At 42.1% G+C, this 21664-nt stretch overlaps 1 protein-coding gene across 2 annotated transcripts in view; it reads right to left on the reverse strand.

The window, feature by feature from the left end:
- Positions 1 to 1596: 1596 nt before the first annotated feature.
- LOC141148219 (uncharacterized) overlaps positions 1597 to 21664 on the reverse strand; it is a 270454-nt gene continuing 250386 nt past the window's right edge. For both annotated transcript variants that reach the window (XM_073635461.1, XM_073635458.1), the window contains 2 exons: positions 13251 to 13346; positions 1597 to 4491 (listed from right to left, as the gene is read on the reverse strand). In XM_073635461.1, the coding sequence (XP_073491562.1) occupies positions 4477 to 4491; positions 13251 to 13346 (111 nt within the window). In that variant the 3' untranslated portion in view covers positions 1597 to 4476. The remainder of the gene's footprint in view (positions 4492 to 13250; positions 13347 to 21664) is intronic.

Genomic DNA, 21664 nt, shown 5'->3' on the forward strand with positions numbered 1-21664 from the left:
CAGTCCTTAAGTGGTTAAGCATGTAACCACTGAGCCAAGAGGTGTATCTTGAATTATGCATATCATTTCTGCCTCTAGGGTGATTTTCATCCATGCTTCCACTGAGTTTAGATTGGACATACCATGATTAATATGTAATCTGATCTGCTGCTATGTGCCAACATTGTAATATCAGGACTTGGCAACGATGTCCCTAATGCCTTTGTCATCTCTAGAACTGATCTCATGAGTCACACGCTTTTGGTATCAATGTTATTACAGCTTTCTACTGTTTTACATTTGTATGTAACTTTCAAAAAAGCAAATAAAAATTTTATTTAAAAAAAAGTGTTACCTGTCTGTTATGCTAAAATATTGACTTCTTTATTAGTCACTAACTTGGAAAATGCAAAAAAACTAAAGTACTAAATCGCTATTTGCATACTTACTGTATTCTGGGTCTGAGACTTATTGATATGGAGACTGGTATTGAAACCAGATGGTCAACTTGGCAGCCTCTATGTTTCAAGCATAAAATATTTCCTTTAGAGCAGATGTATATTTGGATCCAAAAAATACAATATCTTATTCCTCTGTCAATATTAATATTTAATAATTATTAAAGCAGTAGTAAGCCGCTGATTATTTATTTATTTTTTTTTTAACCTGCAAGGTAAAGCCATAATGTGCTAGTATGCATCAAAACTTACCTTAGAACGAAGCCCTTCCAGCAGTGAGCTGTCACCGCTGACGTGGCTTCCATCTTCGCCCGTCTTCCGTCCAGGTTTGCAGACTCCGGCTGTGTTTACGAACGTTTACGGCCCGGGTGGCCGTTCCTTCAGAGTGCATGTGCTTGTGATGTCACCGGCTGCATGTACAGTAAATATCTCCTGAACGTTGCACATTTAGGAGATATTTACTGTACCTATAAGGTAAACCTTATTATAGGCTTCCCTATAGGTAAAAGTCATGTATGGGAGTTTATTCCCACTTTAATTGTTAATTCATAATTAATTAATATATAATATTTTAGAAAATCTTATAAATACCAATTGTAACGGAAACCGTTGCACATTCTGCTTGAGTGCTTCCGTCAGTATACCGCTTCCTCACGGTCTTGTCCATTTTTAGTTGTGGACAAGTTTTTCTTTTCCACAACTATATAGTGGGTGGGAAGGGTCTGCGGGTGGAGAGTGGTCTATATCTAGGCTAGGGAGATTGAGTATAGTAGAGTGGTCTATATCTAGGCTAGGGAGATTGAGTATAGTAGAGTGGTCTATATCTAGGCTAGGGAGATTGAGTATAGTAGAGTGGTCTATATCTAGGCTAGGGAGATTGAGTATAGTAGGGTGGTCTATATCTAGGCTAGGGAGATTGAGTATAGTAGGGTGGTCTATATCTAGGCTAGGGAGATTGAGTATAGTAGAGTGGTCTATATCTAGGCTAGGGAGATTGAATATAGTAGAGTGGTCTATATCTAGGCTAGGGAGATTGAGTATAGTAGGGTGGTCTATATCTAGGCTAGGGAGATTGAGTATAGTAGGGTGGTCTATATCTAGGCTAGGGAGATTGAGTATAGTAGAGAAGATACGTCTTCAGCACACTCACACGTTTGCCTCCAAGAGAAAAGCTTCCTTTATTGCGTGATCACATAGATGCATGGACCCATACATAGGCATATAATAAATATACAGAAAATGGTGAAGACCTTTAAAGAGATCCTCCACCAATGATCTGAAAATGTATTCTTCTACATATTTTTGGTAAAAAAAAAATCACCATAAGCGTATATTGATTGGTTTGCGCAAAAGTTATCGTGTCTATAAAATAGGGGATAGATTTATGGCATTTTTATTATTATTTTTTTTTTATTAGTAATGGCGGCGATCTGCAATTTTTATCATGACTGTGACATTATGGCGGACACATCGGACACTTTTGACACTATTTTGGGACCATTGTCAATTATACAGCGATCAGAGCTATAAAAATGCACTGATTACTGTGTAAATGACACTGGCAGGGAAGGGGTTAACCACTAGGGGGCGATCAAGGGGTTTTAATGTGTCCTAGGGAGTGATTCTAACTGTGAAGGGGATGGGCTACTACACACATGACAGCGATCACTGCTCCCGTAGATCTCTGTCATGTCACTAGGCAGAACAGGGAAATGCCTTGTTTACAAAGGCATCTCCCCATTCTGCCGCTCTGTGACATGATCGCGGGACACCAGCGGACATTGAGTCCATGGGTCCCGCGGGGATGGTCATGGGTGGGTGCGCCCACAATGCCGCGTCTTAAAGGGTACGTACGTACCTATACGCCCATTTGCACAGCCATGCCTTTGTGCCAACGTATATCGTCGTGCACTGGTCGGCAAGTGGTTAATTAAGCTTTGACAAAAAAAACCTGGAAGCTGATCGGTTTCTATGCAGAGCTGCACCAGATTTTGCACTCTCCAGTTTTAGTAAATCAAACCCTAAGAGTTAATAAGGGAAAGAATATAGGTAATGGCAGCACAAAAAAAGAGAGCCAGGAAATGGAAACAAATCAGGGTAGATTGGAAAGAAATAAAAAGTATTGTATAATGGGTATAGCGGAGAAAGCGAATCAATCACTTGGGGTACTGGGCATGTCGTGCCAATGTGGGAGTGACCATCTTGTTCCTCCTGGGTGACAACACTGCTATGCTGGGGGAAGAGGCCTCACCACCATACCACCCTTTAACCCAGTGGTGGAGCAGCTGAGGAAAAGGGTATAACACCCATTTAATCGGTGCAATACAGAGCTGTCATCCATACAACAGGAAGAGACCTGGGGGCAGTGTAACTGGCAGGATAGACAGATATGTTTGACAGCAGGGAAAATTAAGGAAGTAGACATTCATTTACTCATTAAAGATGAAGTACTTCCTACATTACATAGTTTCATTTCTTTAAAAATGTGCCTTTACCATACCTCCCAACATTCTGAGATGGGAATGAGGGACACCTACTAGCAAACGTATGTAGGCATAGGGCACGCCCCCTGCCACGCCCCCTTAAAGGAGAATTAACAAAAAAAAAGTTAATTAAATCCACAAGTGCTTTTATTTTACCACTACTATTTCTTTATATTGACTTTTGAAATTTACAAATGCAGCAATTTAGAATTTGGATGAAAGGTTTAGCACTGGGAAACACTTTTTGATGGATAAAGACTGCATTTTATATACAATTATATAGATCAGACCAAAATGAGGGACAAATGAAGGGGAAAAGAGGGACAGAGGGACATTGCTCCAAATCAGGGACAGTCCCTTGAAATCAGGGACAGTTGGGAGCTATGCTTTACCTATCTTTGAAGCTCAATGGCCCCTGAGTATCCAGGTTGTGAATGTTTAAAGTGTTACTAAACCCACAACAGTAAAATCAGTCTGTACATGCAGAATAGCATGCTTGTTATACTCACTGTGGAACTTAAGGTGGCTAATCCTCTGCATTGTGTAAAAAGGCTGTTTGATCCTGTATGCACAGATCCTCCCCTTCCTGTAATGTCTATCTTGGGAAGGCCAGCTAACACACAGGCAATAGCTGATATGCACATGCTCAGTCGTGTCTTTTATGCTGGAGAGAACATATACAGTATGTGTTCTCAGAGATAGCCAGGTCACATGATATTGGCATCACACATGTGGGCGTGTATACAGGCTGCAGGGGAAATCTCCTCCTACCTGAACTTTATCACGTGACCGTGGTATACAGATCATCCAAAAAGGTATACAGTGGCAATATTTTAATGTAAAAAGAAGATTGGGCACTGTGTGTGTGTGTGTGTGTGGGGGGGGGGGGGGGCAGATGAACTATTTTCAAATTACTGCTGGGTTTGGTAACACTTTAAGCTTCTATATGTAAGTCATTTTGTTGTGAATGTCTCTTACAGGATATATAAATCTTGAATATTAGAAGGTAGAATGAAAAAAGAAAAAAAATATCATACATTAAACATGGACACACAGTTCAGCAATCAGAGAATCACAAGGGGGAACTTGTAGCCATCTGATAAGAACAAATGCAAGTTCCTTCTGGTGTCTCATTTTACCCCAACAAATCATGGCGTCATCAACACCCAGTGGCAGTTTCTGATTTACCATTGGCCTCTGTAGGCCTCTATTGTCCAATCATTGGCTGCATTTTTTTGTTTTTTTTTTCATCCTCAGTAGAGATAGAGCCATCTGATATAAGCAAATTTACACATTATCCCAATATTTTAAGCAAAGTCATGAATAGATCCATGGTATGGTCCAGATGGGGGTTGGGGTAACTGCTTTGGGCGCTAGCAGTTTTTGCGGTTACAGTAACTCATTATGGCTGAATGGACGTTGATCTCTGGCTCTCTCTTCTCCACAACCATCATCTAAGTTAACAGCAGGAAGGGCTGGACAGATTTGTTGATGATTGCCACAGATTGCTTTGTCTTTGACAGCAGCTGATGATTGGGATTGGAGATGTATGTATTTTACGCAAGCAATGGCTAAAATGACAAAAAAATCATGTTTCAGCATGGCTTCTAGATATGAAATGAAATGTAGATTTTATATAGACATACAGATGTTAGATAAAATTCAATATAAACACACAAGGAATTTTTTCTTGGTGGAGTGTTGCTTAAGTATCACAGCAAGCTTGGGTATAGTTACAGGTAAAGTACAGGTGCCAGAAGGGTGTTCCTAATACATTGGCCACTGTGCATATACTAGACATCTGTAATTTGTTTTGGCCCAAATACAAATTTGGACAAATTTTTGGTTATTCGGAGATTCGGATGTATCCAAATCCCTGAATAAAATATTAATGAATAGTAATGAATTTCATTATAATCTGGCAAAATTTGTTTCATTTATTCATTTTCTAACAAATTCCAACTTTTCAGAATGATTCGAATTCGGAGTGGCTGAAAAACGGCTGTAAAGAAAAGTATGCGGGCAATAGAAAATGTAAAAATAACGCCAAGATCCATACCAGACCCTTATCCGAGCATGCAGGCTGGCAGGTCAGAAAAGGGAGGGGATGAGCGAGTGCCCCCCTCCTGAACCATACCAGGCCACATGTACTCAACATGGGGGTGTGGGTGCTTTGGGATGGGGGGGCTCTGCCCCCCACCCCAAAGCACCTTGTTCCCATGTTGATGGGGACAAGGATTTCTTCCCGGCAACCCTGGGCTGTGGTTGTCGGGGTCCGCGGGCAGGGGGTTTATCGGAATCTGGAAGTCTCCTTTAACAATCTTTAGTCTCCTTTAACAAAGGGGCCCCAGATCCCCCCCCCCTCCAAAAAAACAGTTTTTGACAAATCCTTTATTAATAAATAAAAAACAGTGCCCCCCAATGTAGATCAGTCATCAATCATGCCGCCTGCCGCACCTGAAAAAAAAATAATATTTTTTAAATCGCTTTTGCTGACACGGAGGCTCTCTGCCTAATGCAGGCTCCTCCATTTGACATTTATTTTTTAGGGAAGGGCGGGGCCACCTGTCTACGTCAACCGGTGGGATCTGTGAGACCTGGGCAGATGGATGTACTGGGAGATTTTCTCCCAGAAGTTCTTCACCTCCTCACTGTCCTCCGTGGGCAAGTCCAGCCAAAGCAAGGATGAGACTGGATGCATCAACAGCAGACAAAAGGGTTGAGTTCTGGGTTAACCCCAGCCACAACACAAACTGAGCTCCAATCCCCCATAGCAAATATCCCCACCTCTAACAAGCCTGTACTGGACACACAGCTTTAAGAGATGCTTCTATCTCTGCACCGCTCTCTACATGTTAAATTTACTACTCTCACTCACAAATTCACAGCTGAGCTTTCTATGATGGTTAACAAGTAGAACAAGCGATCACTGACATTATCACAACAGTCAATGACTTAATTGACGCAAATGAGGAAGAGGCTCTGGTTACGTACCAAAATTGCAGATTTAGAAGATCGCTTGAGACATAACAACCAAAAACTGCGGGGAATACCTGAAACTGTACCCCCACAAGATCTCATGCAATACACTAAAGATCTCTTCCACACAATAGCGCCTGAGCTCTTCCCCCTGGACCTCACCACAGATCGCATTCACCGCATACCTAAACACTCTTTCCTGCCCAAAGAAGTCCCCAGAGACATCCTCATGAAGATTCACTTATTTTCCACAAAAGAACAAATCTTACGGAAATCACGCTCCCTAGGAAAGCTTCCAGAACCTCACACAAACATCCAAATCTACGTGGATCTCTCCAAACACACCTTGGACATCCGCAGACAGCTAAATACAACAATATCACTACGCAACAACAATATACCATACAAATGGAAGCACCCCACCAGATTAACAGTAGAATACAATGGAAAGTCGTTGTCAGGTCACCTGAGACCAGGTGACAGATGCACTCCGTAGGAGTCAGGAGTGCACCGCTAAGGTAGTGGACCCTAGGACTGACTGCTGCGGGTTGAAATCTGGGAGGTTCAGGAAGCAGGTCTACTAGATTCTAACACAGATCCCAGAGGGAGCTAGAGCATAGATTCCCCAGGGCGCGGAGTCTAAGAGCCAGCAGGTGTTCACCAGAGCCTCTAGTGGTGAGGATGGACTGTGCTGAAGTCTGGCTCCAGGTCGTGGCCCCCAGGGTCTCACAGCTCACGCTCACGGTAGACTAGAGGAGATAGAGGAAGGAAGCAGCAGGTTGGAACAACAAGGATAGTAAGGGGATAAGCAAAGGTCGGGGCAACTAGTAGACAAGGACAACAGAGTGCACGCCAAAGGTTCAGGATCACAGGCAAACAGGGATAGTCAGAGACACACCAAAATGTCAGGGTCACAAGCAAACAGGAATGGTCGAGAACACGCCAAGGTCAGTAACAGAGACAAATGTAGAGCATATGGCAAGCAGGAAACAGGAAGCCAAACACACAGTGGTTGATCAGCAAGGTTGGCTTGCAATGCACAGGTTAATATAGTGTTCCTAATTGGAGGCTGAGGTGGAGCTATACTGAGGGAAGATTATATATGCAGTCAGGTGAGAGTGGCTGGCCTCTAAAGGAACACATGGAGAGAGGTAAGCTGACAGACACACATTACTGCATAACCATGACAGTCGTTCAACATTACCTCCCTGGAAAAAGTCCTCTCACTGCTGGGAGAATGGGGCATCATACCCATCCAGACCCCCCCATTATGATACCGGTAACCCTCCAGACAAGCTTCCACCCCCCTGGCTCAATACCCTATCGGGGTCTTGCAACAGAAACCGCTAACATCCAGATAAGTCGGTGATATATCATATAACCACATAAAGTCTCTTTCTATGACTCCCCAGCCATTGCGCTAGACACACTTGAACTGTTCCCCCCCAACCGAATTGCAACAATTTGATTCCTGTTAAGGCTGTACAGTTATGTCCTCTTTGTTCTGTTCAACTCTTAACCCTCCCTTTGCTTTCTCCTCCATGCATGAGAAATTGGATATCCACCTACTTGACTGTTATAAAGTGAAACCTACCACAAAACCCAGGACCTACCTCGATATCCGATGCCTTTGGACCCATGATGGTAGATCATCTACATCTCTTCCTAACTTGATCATGAGTACGCTACCCATATCACTACATCAACCATACGATGACACTTAAAATTCTCTCACTGAATGTGAAAGGCCTAAACCACCCCGCAAAATGGGCATCTCTTTGGCAGGCGGCACACCAATTGCATTGCGATATTATCTGTGCTCAGGAGACCCACTTCAAAGACTCAAACACTCCCCTCCTTTGTCATAAAAACTTTCCACATATCTTTCTGGCATCTAACCAAACCAAGAAGACAAGAGGAGTACTAGTCGCCATTAGCAAAGTAACAGACTTCCTACTACTTTAGTCCATACCAGATCCTGGTGGTAGATATCAAATCCTAATATGCACCATAGCAGGTTCCAAATATACATTAGCATGCCTCTATGTCCCAAATTCATGACGAATACACTTTTTCAACAAAGCGCTGAAGAAAATCAATAAGTGCAGACAAGGCTCTTTGTTGATATGTGGAGATGTTAATACAGTTCCCGACCATTCACTGGATACCTCCAACCCTTCCCTTAGACACTCTTCACCCATGCAGAACCTTCTCAGATCCAGCGACCTTTACAATATGTTGAGATGTCACCACACAATGGAGAAAGACTTCACCTTCTTCTCTGTTCCCCACAACTCCTACACCTGAATAGACTTTTTTGGCTGACAAATGGCTACTACAATGTATCACACGCTCTGACATTGGATCCATTACCTGGTCAGACCACACGTCAGTGAGCATTACTATCGCTGTATCTACAGTTCACAACCCTGCCAGACTCTGGAGAGCCAATACCCAGGCCTTACACTCCTCGCCATATGCAGACAGAATCCACCAACATCTAACGGACTTCTTTACCCACAATGCAGGATCAGTCCTTCATTCATCTACCCTCTGGTTGGCCCATAAAGCCTATATCAGAGGCATAATAATTCAAATAAGCTCCCTGGCAAAAAAGAGGAGCATGCAGTGTCTGGATGATATTATTACCAAAATCTCAACACTGAATCCCAAAATAAAACCAACTCAACCCATGACCTCAAAATTAAACTGTTAGCTCTTCGCCAAGAGCTAAGAGATCTTCTCCTTAATTCCTATGAAAAAGCCCACCACAGGCTTAGGGCCACCTTCTACTCTAATTCCAACAAGGCAGAGAAAGCCATGGACCATAGAATTTATGGCCTATGTAGAAAAGCCAAAATCCCACACATATATCAGCCCTCTACCAAAGAGAAAATCATTAACCCCCAAGATATATGCCTTTAGTTCTTACTATGAATCCCTTTACAACCTTAAAAATGATCTAACCACTCCCCCACCCCCCCAAGACCAGATCTAACAATTTTTATTTAACATACATCTCCCTACCCTCAGTGAGGCTCAACTAACAGAACTGAACTCCCCTTTCTCCCAACAAGAAATTAAAGAAACAATTCAGTCCCTACCAACTGGTAAATCCCTCGGACCCGATGGCCTACCGGGAGAATATTACAAACAATTCAGCTCAGCACTCACCCCCCACCTCCAAAATCTGTTCAATGATGCTGTTTTCCAGAGGAAATGTTATCTGCTACAATTGTCGCTCTACCCAAACCAGGCAAAGACCCGAATACCCCCCAAAATTTTAGACCTATCTTCCTCCTCAGCGTAGATATTAAACTATATGCCAAACTACTAGCAACCAGACTATCCACCCTGCTTCCCTCTTTAATTAACGCTGACCAAACAGGATTTATCTCAGGTAGACAAACTTCCGATGCCACTAGAATACTCATAAACCTCATCCACTTAACCAGCACTGACGGAACGCCTTCTCTGCTTCTATCCTTGGATGCAGAGAAGGCGTTCGACAGAGTGCATTGGGGTTATATGAAGGAGGTTCTCTTCAAATTTATATTTAGGGTCTCTATACTATCTGCCATTATGGCACTATACTCCGCCCCTTCAGCCCAAGTATATGTTGCAGAGATGCTCTCCTCTCCATTCCATATTTCAAATGGAACACAACAAGGTTTCCTCCTATCACCCCTCATTTTCAACGTATTAATAGATCCATTGGCAGAACTTATTAGAAGCTCCAAAACAAATCGCCGTATTTCAAGTAGGAAAACACAACCACAGAATCAGCCTTTTACATAATTCTAATGCTGACTAACCCACACTCATCCCTACCAGCGGTACAATCTATCCTAAACGAATTTGGAGCAATATCCTACTACAAGGTCAATGCCAGCAAATCACATATCTTAGATACCACTCGCAACTTATTGTCCCTACAAATCCTGTTCCACTGGGCAGAAACAGGCATAACCTACTTGGGGATCACCCTAACAAAAAACACAAATAATCTATATAAAGAAAAATGTATTCAATAGAAAGGGAAATTTATCCAATCTCTTAACCAGTTAGAGAAACACGAGTTCTTATGGGCTGGCTGTCTAGCGGCATTTAAAATGACCGTCCTTCTGCAAATGATTCACCTTCTTCGCACTTTACCTATCCCAGTACCTAAAAATTATACCAGATCCCTTCAGAATCTCCTCCATAAAAATGTATGGGCAGGAGAAAAACCACGAGTGTCCAAAAAGAGACTCATTAAACACAGACTAGTAAGGGGTTCAGGTCTCACTGATATACAGTAGAAGATTATTATAAAGCAGGCATACTAGCACAGATAAAAGAGTGGTTCCCACCACAGGCCTCCACTCGTTGGGGAGAAATAGAATGGCATACCATCCCAGGCAAAAACCTGATAACATGGCTCTACAGTGTACATCCTAAAACAAAGACCCCCCTCCACCTTCCGCCAACCATTCTTGCAGTGGTCAGAACATGGCGCAAATTCACTTCCACCAAGTGGAACGCCACCCATACGGCAACTCTCAACATACCCTTACAGACCCTTAAACTGCTCAACCCCGACCTCAGTATCCATAAATGGCCCAAACATGACTCCCTTCTCTTAACAGTCCTAACCCTAGATGGTCATCAACTCCTCATCTCAGACCTAAAACTAGGCCCAGGAGCCTATTTTCAATATATATAAATAGCTCACTGCCTTAAAAACAACACACAACTTTTTATCTCCATTCCCACTAAAGCTTTAGCTTATTACCTACCCAGCTCCCCAGGGAAGAAAGGTATTTCCATCTTCTACAATTTATTCCAAGAAAAAATGTACTTCCAACAATCTATAGATATCAAAAAATGGGAACAAGATTTAGATAAAAAATACACAGACAGATAATGGTATAGAGCACTACTGTCCATCTATCAAGCCACAAAATGCACGGCAATGTGGGAACTCACACAAAATCTTGTACAAAGAAGGTATCTTACACCAGATGCAATCGCAAAATTTGACAAACACACATCTCGTACATGCTGGAGGAACTGCAGGTCGCCTGGAACATACTACACACCTTATGGGACTGCTCACAATTAACACAATACTGGCATAAGGTCTTCTCACTTATTTCACAAATTACCAAGATGAACATATCGCCTACACCTGATCTTGCCCTATTAAATTTAACTATAGATTCCCTACCGAATACCCACAGAAGAGTAATTACCCATATCCTACTAGCGGCCAGGCGCAACATTACCAAACTTTGGAAAAACGCCAAACTCCAGATATGCTTGAGGTCATCAAAATGACCCAAACCCATCATACATATGAAATCTTATTGGCAAAACACAACATCTCTTACACCAAAATAGGGAAAATGTGGAATCCGTGGTCCAACTGGTACAAAACCTACATAATAAAGTGAATAAATAGCTATTCCATGCATGTACTCCCTCTACCTCCTCCCTCCCCCTTTACCCCTCCTACCCCCATACAACATCCCTTCTCTCCCCTCCCTTCTTACCTTCCCCCCTTTCATTTGATTCAAAACTTGTGCGCTTATGTTAAACCACAGTATAATAAATGGTAGGAACTACCAACCCGCGCAAATGGAAGCTGGTTAGACTAATGTAAAATTGATTAATGTAAAATTGATTAAGGAGCAGCACATTTTAATGACAATTGAAAAGAGAAGAGACAATATATAACAAATTAATTACAAACCGCGCTCCCTGTAAGTGCAGATAATACACTCTAATGTAAAACAAAATAAAATAGTGTAAATAATGTCAATAGTGATACTCATAAATAACTATCAACTAAGTGAAATCAGCAGATAATCAAACATCAAAAATTAAAAAAATCAAACACAAAAACAAAAACAAGTGAAAGCAACAGTTCAAAATTCAACATTCAAAATTAAATTCAAAAACTATATTCAAAAAATGTATGTGTTCAAAAAAGTGTTCAAATAGTGTTGAAATCAGACTTCTGGATAAATCCTCATGGGGTTCAGTAAGGCATCAAACAACAGTAATCCACCACCATCACCGGCCACACAGCCTACTCGCCAGATTGTGGTGACTCCCATGACAGGAGTCAAAAACGCTTCAAGAACAACCAAAGAAGCTTCACACGATCACGGCTTTGTTCAGGTGCTGGAACTCAGGTAACTCAGGTGACACTGTAGCTGCTTGGGTGCATGCAAACAAACTCCCGAATAGAGATGGGTCATTAAAGACCATTAGTGCCATGAATGGGGAGAAAATGAATGGAGAACTCCCATCGTGAAGTATGCCAAAAATTTCAAAAATTTATTGGACAGGCTAAAAACAAGCTAAAAACCGCATCACCCACGTGTGGGTTTGTGCGGACAAACAAACAAACTGCATTATGAACGGAAATGGCGTGTCACGTTCGGTACGTCTGACCGGTTTGCATTCTGACGTAAAAAAAATAAAATTAAAGGAAGATGGCAGTGTTTCCTTTATATTTTAGTTTTTAATTTCGGTTAATCCCTCTGCGAGGCGGGATGTCACCATATTGGATGCCTTTGATTGATGTTTGTATTTAAGGAGACGGCGTGCCCGTTCGTATGATCCCTGATGACGTCAGAACGCTTTTTTGAACACATACATTTTTTTAATATAATTTTTGAATTTCATTTTGAACTGTTGCTTTCACTTGTTTTTGTTTTTATGTTTAATTTTTTAATTTTTGATGTTTGATTATTTGCTGATTTCACTTAGTTGATAGTTATTTATGAGTATCACTATTGACATTATTTTCACTATTTTATTTTGTTTTACATTAGAGTGTATTATCTGCACTTACAGGGAGCGCGGTTTGTAATTAATTTGTTAAATATTGTCTCTTATGTTAAAGCACACCTATTTGTAAGAGAACTATTGTTAATGAACCAATCCTGTTAGGCTTTTTTTTCAAAATAGCCAAAAATGAAAAACTCCTGTAAACGAAACGCGGTTAAACGCGAGTTACCGCGTTTAGCTGCGTTTGGCGTCTGAAACGTCGGAAACTTCAGCGTCTGAACTCATTTTTTTGCCTTCAAAGGAAAGCCTATAAACGCAACTGTCTAAAAACAACATTAAATGAACCTGTGTACATGTACACATAAGATAACATTGGATAAGTTCGGGGGCAGTTGAAAAAAGCATCCAACTGCCTTTGAATGTCCGTTTACCAGTAGCAATGTACATGAGGCCTTAAGGTCAATATAATTTATGCTTACACATGTTAACTTTTGTACCAAGCATTGTGCTTCTCATAAAACTGTTTGCACCTTATTATTGCACAATAAAAACTTTGAAGATAAAAACTTACTGTATCCATTCCTCCCCCGGAACTCCCCCGGAATCCTCCCCCGAAACTCCCACGGTATCCTCCCCCGGAACTCCCCCAAGGAGGACAGCACCTGACCTACAGCGTAAAAGGAAGAGTGTTTATTAACAGGACAAAACTTTCAATGGCGCTTTCTGTAGTCAGTAAATATATTTAGATTTGCAGCACATGTATGTTGATGCCCAAAACACCAGCACAGATAAAAGGCCTGCTACCATGTCCAGACATATGGTGTATCTACCCCATTTCAGCCTACTTCAAGTTAGTTTTCCTGTCTGGATACAGGCTTCTTTCGTCATTGTGATTGTTTGGATAAAGAAGGTCCATTGGTCTACCCAAAGCAATGTTCAAGAGTCACAATTACACCCTTCCAAGAGCACACTGCCCCCACACACCAACGTTCCTTCAGCCATTCTCTGCCATGTCAATCAGACATCTAACTCTAACAGCTAGAGTAAATAGACAAATGGAGAGTGCTATCAGGTGAATACAGCTGATGTTAGAAATCAGCTTAATGTGTATCAGAGATTATCTGTTGCTAGCTGGCTTGTGTCTTGTCTCTTGGCTCTGCATGTAGAGTAATGACTGGGTGTGGATCTGGGCCCAGTAATGTGTGCATGCCCAGGGTGACACCAAACAACATATTTAAGGGGCATTTTGACAGTGCTGACTCGTCTTCAGCAAGTTTCCTGAGCTCTCTTATATGCTTCTTCGTTATCAACCTGACCATTCTATGGATTCAGCTCTGTACCTCTACTTGTTAAGTTTATGACCTCAGCTTCTGGCTATGACTCTGTCTATGATTTGGTACTGCACAACTTGCTGATATTGTCCTGCTCTGCAACTTAGCTACTGCTTCTGACTCAATCCCACATCACCCTTCATGTACCTACTTCCAAGATAGTTTCTACTGCCTGCATACCCTCAGCTTAATTCAGAAATAGGAAGAGACCTGGCCTGCATGAATCAAGCTGAGGCTGCTTTTACCACTTAGGCCGGAAAAGGTGTGTGGCGGCCGGGCTATCTCTTCCAGTTTCTGTAGCATGCTTGGGTGTAGACGGACCACTCCTCAGCCTGCACCCTTGTTGGTCAGCGGCATCTAACTTATTGGACCTCGAAAGCCTGAGCAGGGACCCTTAAGCATTTATTGTGGGTTGCAACGACTGCTTGCTTGATACTCCTGCCTTCATATCCTGCTTTTTCCTCCCGGTTGGCATCACAGGTCCAAAATTTGGCAAGCAACATCCTCAGGCACCCATGTTCCTCCTGTACAACAACACCACCTGAATCACTTTAAGGGACACATGGGCTGGAGATAGATAAGAGACTGCCCTCGTCATATCAGTGTCTTGTTAGTTAAGTTAGATACTTCTGCCTCATATCCTGCTTTTTCCTCCCGGTTGGCATCACAGGTCCGAAATTTGGCATTCAACATCCTCAGGAACTCATGTTCTTCCTGTACAACAGCACCACCTGTCTCACTTTCAGGGACACATGGGCTGGAGATAGATAAGAGACTGCCTTCATCATATCAATCTCCTGTTAGTTAAGTGACAAGTTGCTTCTGAGTTCCATCTAAATTTGTTTTTAAGTGTATGTGACCTGCATTCAACCTCTCACTGACTTGAAGTCAACTCAGCCTTCCTTTGACCTGTAGTTGACTTCCCTCTGACCCAAGCTGACCTTCCTCTGACCTGTAGTATATTTGTCCTCCTGTAGTTGACCAATATTTGACATTCTTCTGACCTGCAGTTAACTTGAGCTGACCTCCATTTGACCTGTAGAATAGTTGACCTCCCTTTGACCTATATTTGACCTCCAGTTGACCTATTTTGACCTGAAGATGACCTCTTTGTGACAAACATTTCACCTCCTTCTAAGGTGCTTTTGCATTCCTATTCATAATTATTGGAGAAAAGCTTTTTGTTTCAAATGAAAGTCCATACACATCCTAACATTGGCATCACTTACATATGTGGAAGTATAACAATAAAGATATTTTGGATATACTCATAAAAAGAATAAGCTATCCTAATATGGTGTGTTAACAGTGTACAGATTTTCTTGTTACATGCAGTTTGTAAATATACATAATATGGGGGGGGTATCTAGTAATGGTAGTCTCCTTATACCACATGACAGGTCTTCCACAACATCATGTATCTGGATGATATATCCATGACAAAAAACAATACATATATTTGGGGAAACTCACAGTGTTGCAGAGCCAGCGTGCCATAGAGCTCTAAAAAGAGGAAGAGAGAGGTCATAAGAATTCATGTCAAGTAAACCACAGCAGGAAACCACTATATGTCTATTTTTTTTTTGCAGCTGAGAAAAAAATAATTTAAATAAAGCTTCAAGGAACAACAATCAATGACCTGCTAAATGCTAAATGATAAAAATCCACTCTGTTTAATTCCTTCTGAGTTTTATTTTACTGCAGCCAGCTTCAGTGGGTTTTCCACCATGCTCATGGTTGGATTTGCAGCCTTCTGCTACATGATCTTGTGCTGTACAGTCTTTTTTGAGGCTACAATGTGTGGATGAAGCTACAGTGAGTGGTGCTGAAACCAGTGAACACACAAACTGCATTTTCAATGGCTCAGATTTAGGGAAATGCAGGGAATTCAGGAAAGGCTTACCTATTAGGGCAGCCAGGTGCAGGAGATGTCTGCAAGGAAGGAAATCAGAGGCTGGAAAGCAAAGGTTTGCTCATCCAGCTCTGCGAGTTCTTGATGAACTGTGTGGACGCTGCTATAATCAGAACTGGAAAATTGAGTGACATACTTGGTAAGTCAGAGAGCACAGGAGATTTCCTCCAACATTATCACTCAGGATTGGATGCCAATAGCACTTTACTAGATTCCTTTTCACCTTAAAGTGTACTTGTCACCAACCTGAGCATTTCAAATTGACCAAGCAGGTGTCATTTTGTGTAATAACCAATTATTAGGTCCTTGTTACAGGCAGATGAAATGATATGCAAACCCCTGTAAATGCTCCCAAACTTCTCTATTGGTGAATAAGAACAAACAAGTGGCCTCTATGGTGTATTAGAAAGGTAAGCATAGTTAGGGACTTGTACCATTATCCAGGAATGTAGAGTTTAAGGAATGTTAGGAGCCTGATCTCCAACCAGGTTACCAAAAGGAAATGAGGGCATTTGGACTATTGCGGTACAGTAAAAAGTGTTACAATGTGAATAATAAATCAATGAAAAAATAAAAATTAAAAATTAAACAATTGATTTATTGATGCAGAAAATAAATCATCAGTTACACGGTAAAACATGGTAACAGCAGTAGAGTCATTAACCCCAAAGGGGGAAAAAATATACAGTAGGAAGATGAATCTCAGATATCATGTTCCTCGACTAGTTTCTGATATTAATCTTCCTACTGTATATTTTTTCCCCCTTTGGGGTTAATGACTCTACTGTTGTTACCATGTTTTACTGTGTAACTGATGATTTGTTTTCTGCATCAATAAATCAATTGTTTAATTTTTATTTTTTCATTGATATATTATTCACATTGTAACACTTTTTACTGTACCGCAATAGTCCAAATGCCCTCATTTCCTTTTGGTAGCCTGGTTGGGGATCAGGCTCCCAACATTCCTTAAACTCTATTGGTGAAAAAGAAAGTCTATCACTTTAAAGGACTAATGCAGGAGATTGGAAAACAGCAGAGTGGGGCTTTAGAGTCATTGTCGGGGGGAGGGTTCCACTTGTTTGCACCCTCCTGCCTCCACTGCCACATTTTGCACTTTTTTTTTTCTTGGGGGGGATGGGTACCTGGTTTTGACAGGTACCCACTCCCACCTTCTGCTCTGATCCCTGCGGTGATCTGAGCCAGAAGTTCAGCCCCCCTCCTTCCCCCACAGTCTTCTGTGACACATCACAGGTCCCGGAAGACTGCAGAACCATTCAAAAAACACTGTGCGGCTCGCAGTAGGGAACTGTCTGTGAAGCCCCAAGGCTTTACTTCCTGTTTCCCTTATTCTAGATACACCCGAAGCCGCATGAAGAATTGGCTTGGGTGAGGACATAACAGGAAAAGGAAACTCCAAATTAGGTTAGTGATGAAAGACAGGTGAGCAGGTGAGCTGGGGAAGGGACTCCTCCTATGAGTGCATGCCTCAGCTCACCGGCCGTACACAATAGCAGAGAAGACATTTTTACCTGCCATTGTTCTGCTACCATCCTGTGGTGTTATTTCATGTTTTTATGATTGAACAATAAAAGAGACTTTACGGCATTTGGTGTGTAGCCATCCATTTCTTCTCTGCTTGGGTGAGGACATCACTGGATCCCTGGACAGGTAAGCCTCCTTATAATAAAAGTCAGTTGCTCAAATATTTGTAGCTGCTGACTTGGGGATGTTTCGTGAACACAGTTAAGTTGACCCGACATCAGGGCCGGTGCTAGACTATTTTGCTCCCTAGGCAAGACCAGCTACTTGCACCCGCCCCCTGCCCAAAAAATGCTGCAATGCAGCCTGTATAGGAATGCTTTTTCACCTCCTTGCTAATGTTAGCTCCAAGTGGATCCCCAAAGTCACCTCCCTTACAGCAGGGTCCCCACAGCCCCCCTTACATGAGAGTCTGTAAAGCCCCCTTATATCTGGGTCCCTAAAGCGATCTTATATCAGGGTCTCAAGAGCCAATTTCCTTTCAGCAGGGTCCCCAAAGTTAGAAGTGAAGAACAGAGTGGGGGTAAGAAGAGTGTAGAGGTTTAAGAGAATAGTTGGGGTAGTGGAAGGGGAGGAGGGAATACTGTGAACACCAAACCACACATGTGAGCTATTGAGCAAATATTAGCGCAAGAGCAATAATTATAGCCCAAGACCTCCTCTGTAACTCTAAACTGATAAACTGTAAAAATGTTTACATACCGAAGTTTGACGCCATTCCTTGAGTGTGCGTAATTTTAAAGAGTAACACGTTAGGTATCTATTTACTCGGCGTAACATCATCTTTTACATTATACAAAAAAAAAAATCGTGCTAACTTTACTGTTTTGTTTTTTTAATTCATGAAACAATCCCCCCCCCCCCCCAAAAAAAGTGCAAATACCGTGTGACAAAAAAAAAGTTGCAATGACCACCAATTTTTTTTCTAGGGTCTCTGCTAAAAAAAACATATATAATGTTTGGGGGTTCTGAGTAATTTTCTAGCAAAAAAATTATGATTTTTACATGTAGGAGAGAAGTGCCAGAATAGGCTTGGGCTGGAAGTGGTTAAACAACTGTTCTTTTATTTTGATCTTTGACTAATACAGTTGTGTTCATACGTTTACATACCCTGGCAGAATTTATGATTTCTTGGCCATTTTTCAGAGAATATGAATGATAACACAAAAACTTTTCTTTCACTCACGGTTACTGTTTGGCTGAAGCCATTTATTATCAATCAACTGTGTTTACTCTTTTTAAATCATAATGGCAACAGAAACTACCCAAACGACCCTGATCAAAAGTTTACATACCCCTGTTCCTAATACCGTGTATTGCCCCCATTAGCATCAATGACAGCTTAAAGTCTTTTGTGGTATTTGTGGATGAGGCTCTTTATTTTCTCAGATGGTAAAGCTGCCGATTCCTCTTGGTAAAAAGCCTCCAGTTCCTGTAAATTCTTGGGCTGTCTTACATGACGTTTGAGATCTCCCCAGAGTGGCTCAATGATATTGAGGTCAGGAGACTAAAATAGCCACTCCAGAACCTTCACTTTATTCTGCTGTAGCCAATGACAGGTCGACTTGGCCTTGTGTTTTGGATCATTGTCATGTTGGAATGTCCAAGTACATCCCATGCGCAGCTTCCTGGCTGATGAATGCAAATGTTCCTCCAGTATTTTTTGATAACATACTGCAATCATCTTGCCATCAGTTTTGACCAAATGTCCAGTGCCTTTGTGGCTCATACATCCCCAAAACATTAGGGGTCCACCTCCGTGTTTCACAGTAGGAATGGTGTACCTTTCATCTTTGGCCTTGTTGACTCCTCTCCAGATGTAGTGTTTATGGTTGTGGCCAAAAAGCTCAATTTTGGTCTCATCACTCCAAATGACTTTGTGCCAGAAGGTTTGAGGCTTGTCTCTGTGCTGTTTGGCATATTGTAAGCGGGATACTTTGTGGCATTTGCGTAGTAATGGCTTTCTTCTGACGACTCGCCCATGCAGCCCATCTTTCTTCAAGTGCCTCCTTATTGTGCATCTTGGAACAGCCACACCACATATTTTCAGAGAGTCCTGTATTTCACCTAAAGTTATTTGTGGGGTTTTCTTTGCATCCCGAACAATATTCCTGGCAGTTGTGGCTGAAATTTTAGTTGGTCTACCTGACCGTGGTTTGGTTTCAACAGAACCCCTCATTTTCCACTTCTTGATAAGAGTTTGAACACTGTCGATTGGCATTCTCAATTCCTTGGATATCTTTTTATACCCCTTTCCTGTTTTATACAGTTCAACTACTTTTTCCCGCAGATCCTTTGACAATTCTTTTGCTTTCCCCATGACTCAGAATCCAGAACCATCAGTCCAGCACTGTATGAAAGATGCAAGGGTCTGTCAGGAGTCCAGAAACTCATTGACCTGTTATACACACACACTCATTACAAGAAAACAGATCACAGGTGAGGATGGTTACCTTTAATAGCCATTCAAACCCCTTTGTGTCAACTTGTGTGCATGTTATCAGGCCAAAATCACCAGGGTATGTAAACTTTTGATCAAGATCATTTGGTTAGTTTCTGTTGTCATTATGATTTAAAATGAGTAAACACAGTTGATTGATAATAAATGGCTACAGCTAAACACTAACCATGAAAGAAATGTTTTTGTGCTATCATTCATATTCTCTGAAAAATGGCCAAGAAATCATAAATTCTGCAAGGGTATGTAAACTTATGAGCACAACTGTACATGTATTTTTCATGGCTTACTTACCAGATAAGCACAGTACTGGATCGGGTTCATGAATTCTGAAAAAAAGAGTAAAAATAAAAATGTAAAACAGCAAGAAATTTAGGCTGGGATTGAAATTTAAAGTGGTGTTCCACCCAAAAAAAAAATGCATAAATGTGCCTAAAAAAAAAAAAAAATGGAATTTTTTTTCTACTCACCTCTAAATGCCTGTTGCTAGGGGTTCCCTCGTAGTCTGCCTCCTTCAGTGCCTGGGCTGGTGATATAACTTCCACTTGACGCAGGAAGGGCTCAGCTCTGCCCCCTCCCTCTTGTCAATCATATGGGACATGTGACAGGTCCCATATGATTGCGCGGCCAATCACGGCGCATGCGCAGTGGGTGCCCGGCTGTGAAGCCACAGCCGAGCGCCCACAGTTGCAATGCCGGCGCCACCGAACGGAGGGGGAGACGAGCGGGGCTTCCGATCCCCCGCATCATTGGACCCTGGTTCAGGTAAGTGTCCGATTATTAAAAGTCAGCAGTTACAGTATTTGTAGCTGCTGACTTTTAATTTTTTTTGTGGGAACTCCTCTTTAAACGGTTATGTGGTCATTGTGGTCAGCGGAACTTAGGGCCATCCCTACTGCAGAGGAACCACCATGCTCAAAATGCACAGAGAAACTGAAAAGATCTTTAAGAGGGGCTTTGTGGTTGGTTAAATTTGGTGCCAAGTCCCTACCCCTGCTCCAGTCCTGTTAGAACGCTGTCCCTCCTGCTGACACTGAACCCTCCTCCATCTTGTGCCCTGCTCCTTGCCGTAGGCCTCCACATGACATTCCTGGCCATAGACTATTGTAACCCAAAGGAAGGAATATCCTTATAAAAAAGTAGTTTTGCTGCACTTTACTGGTGGAAGTCAGGAAATTATATTACAGTCATATCACAAACATTGCAGAGTCACTTGACATTACACAGTCAATCACATTTAGTGGATGGTCCACAGTAGGCACAAGTGAAAGCATGTGCAGTACCTCAGAAGCCTTCTTCCTTACAGTCTCTTCTTTGTCCAGGGTCGTTAGTACTCACAAGACTGTGCTCTCTGCAGTCGCCTCCTTGCTGGGTACATCTCTCCTTGGAAACCTCCAGGGAAGCAACCTCGCACAGGGATCTCCAGCTTGGCTTAGGGTTGCACCGATACCACTTTTTTAAGACCGAGTACAAGTACTGATACTTTTTTTCAAGCACTCGCCGATACCGATTACTGATACTTTTTTTATGTCATGTGACAGTAGCCCTGATGGGCACTCATAGGTGGCACTGATATGCAGCACTGATAGGTGGCACTGACTGATGGGCACTGATTTGCAGCACTGATGGCTGGCAATAATATGCTGGCACTGATGGCTGGCATTGACTGATGGGCACTGATATGCTGGCCCTGATAGGTGGCATTTATGGGCACTGATATGCCGGCTCTGATCGGTGGCATT

This window comes from Aquarana catesbeiana, linkage group LG06, assembly GCF_042186555.1.
Source record: "Aquarana catesbeiana isolate 2022-GZ linkage group LG06, ASM4218655v1, whole genome shotgun sequence".
Lineage (NCBI taxonomy): Eukaryota > Metazoa > Chordata > Amphibia > Anura > Ranidae > Aquarana > Aquarana catesbeiana.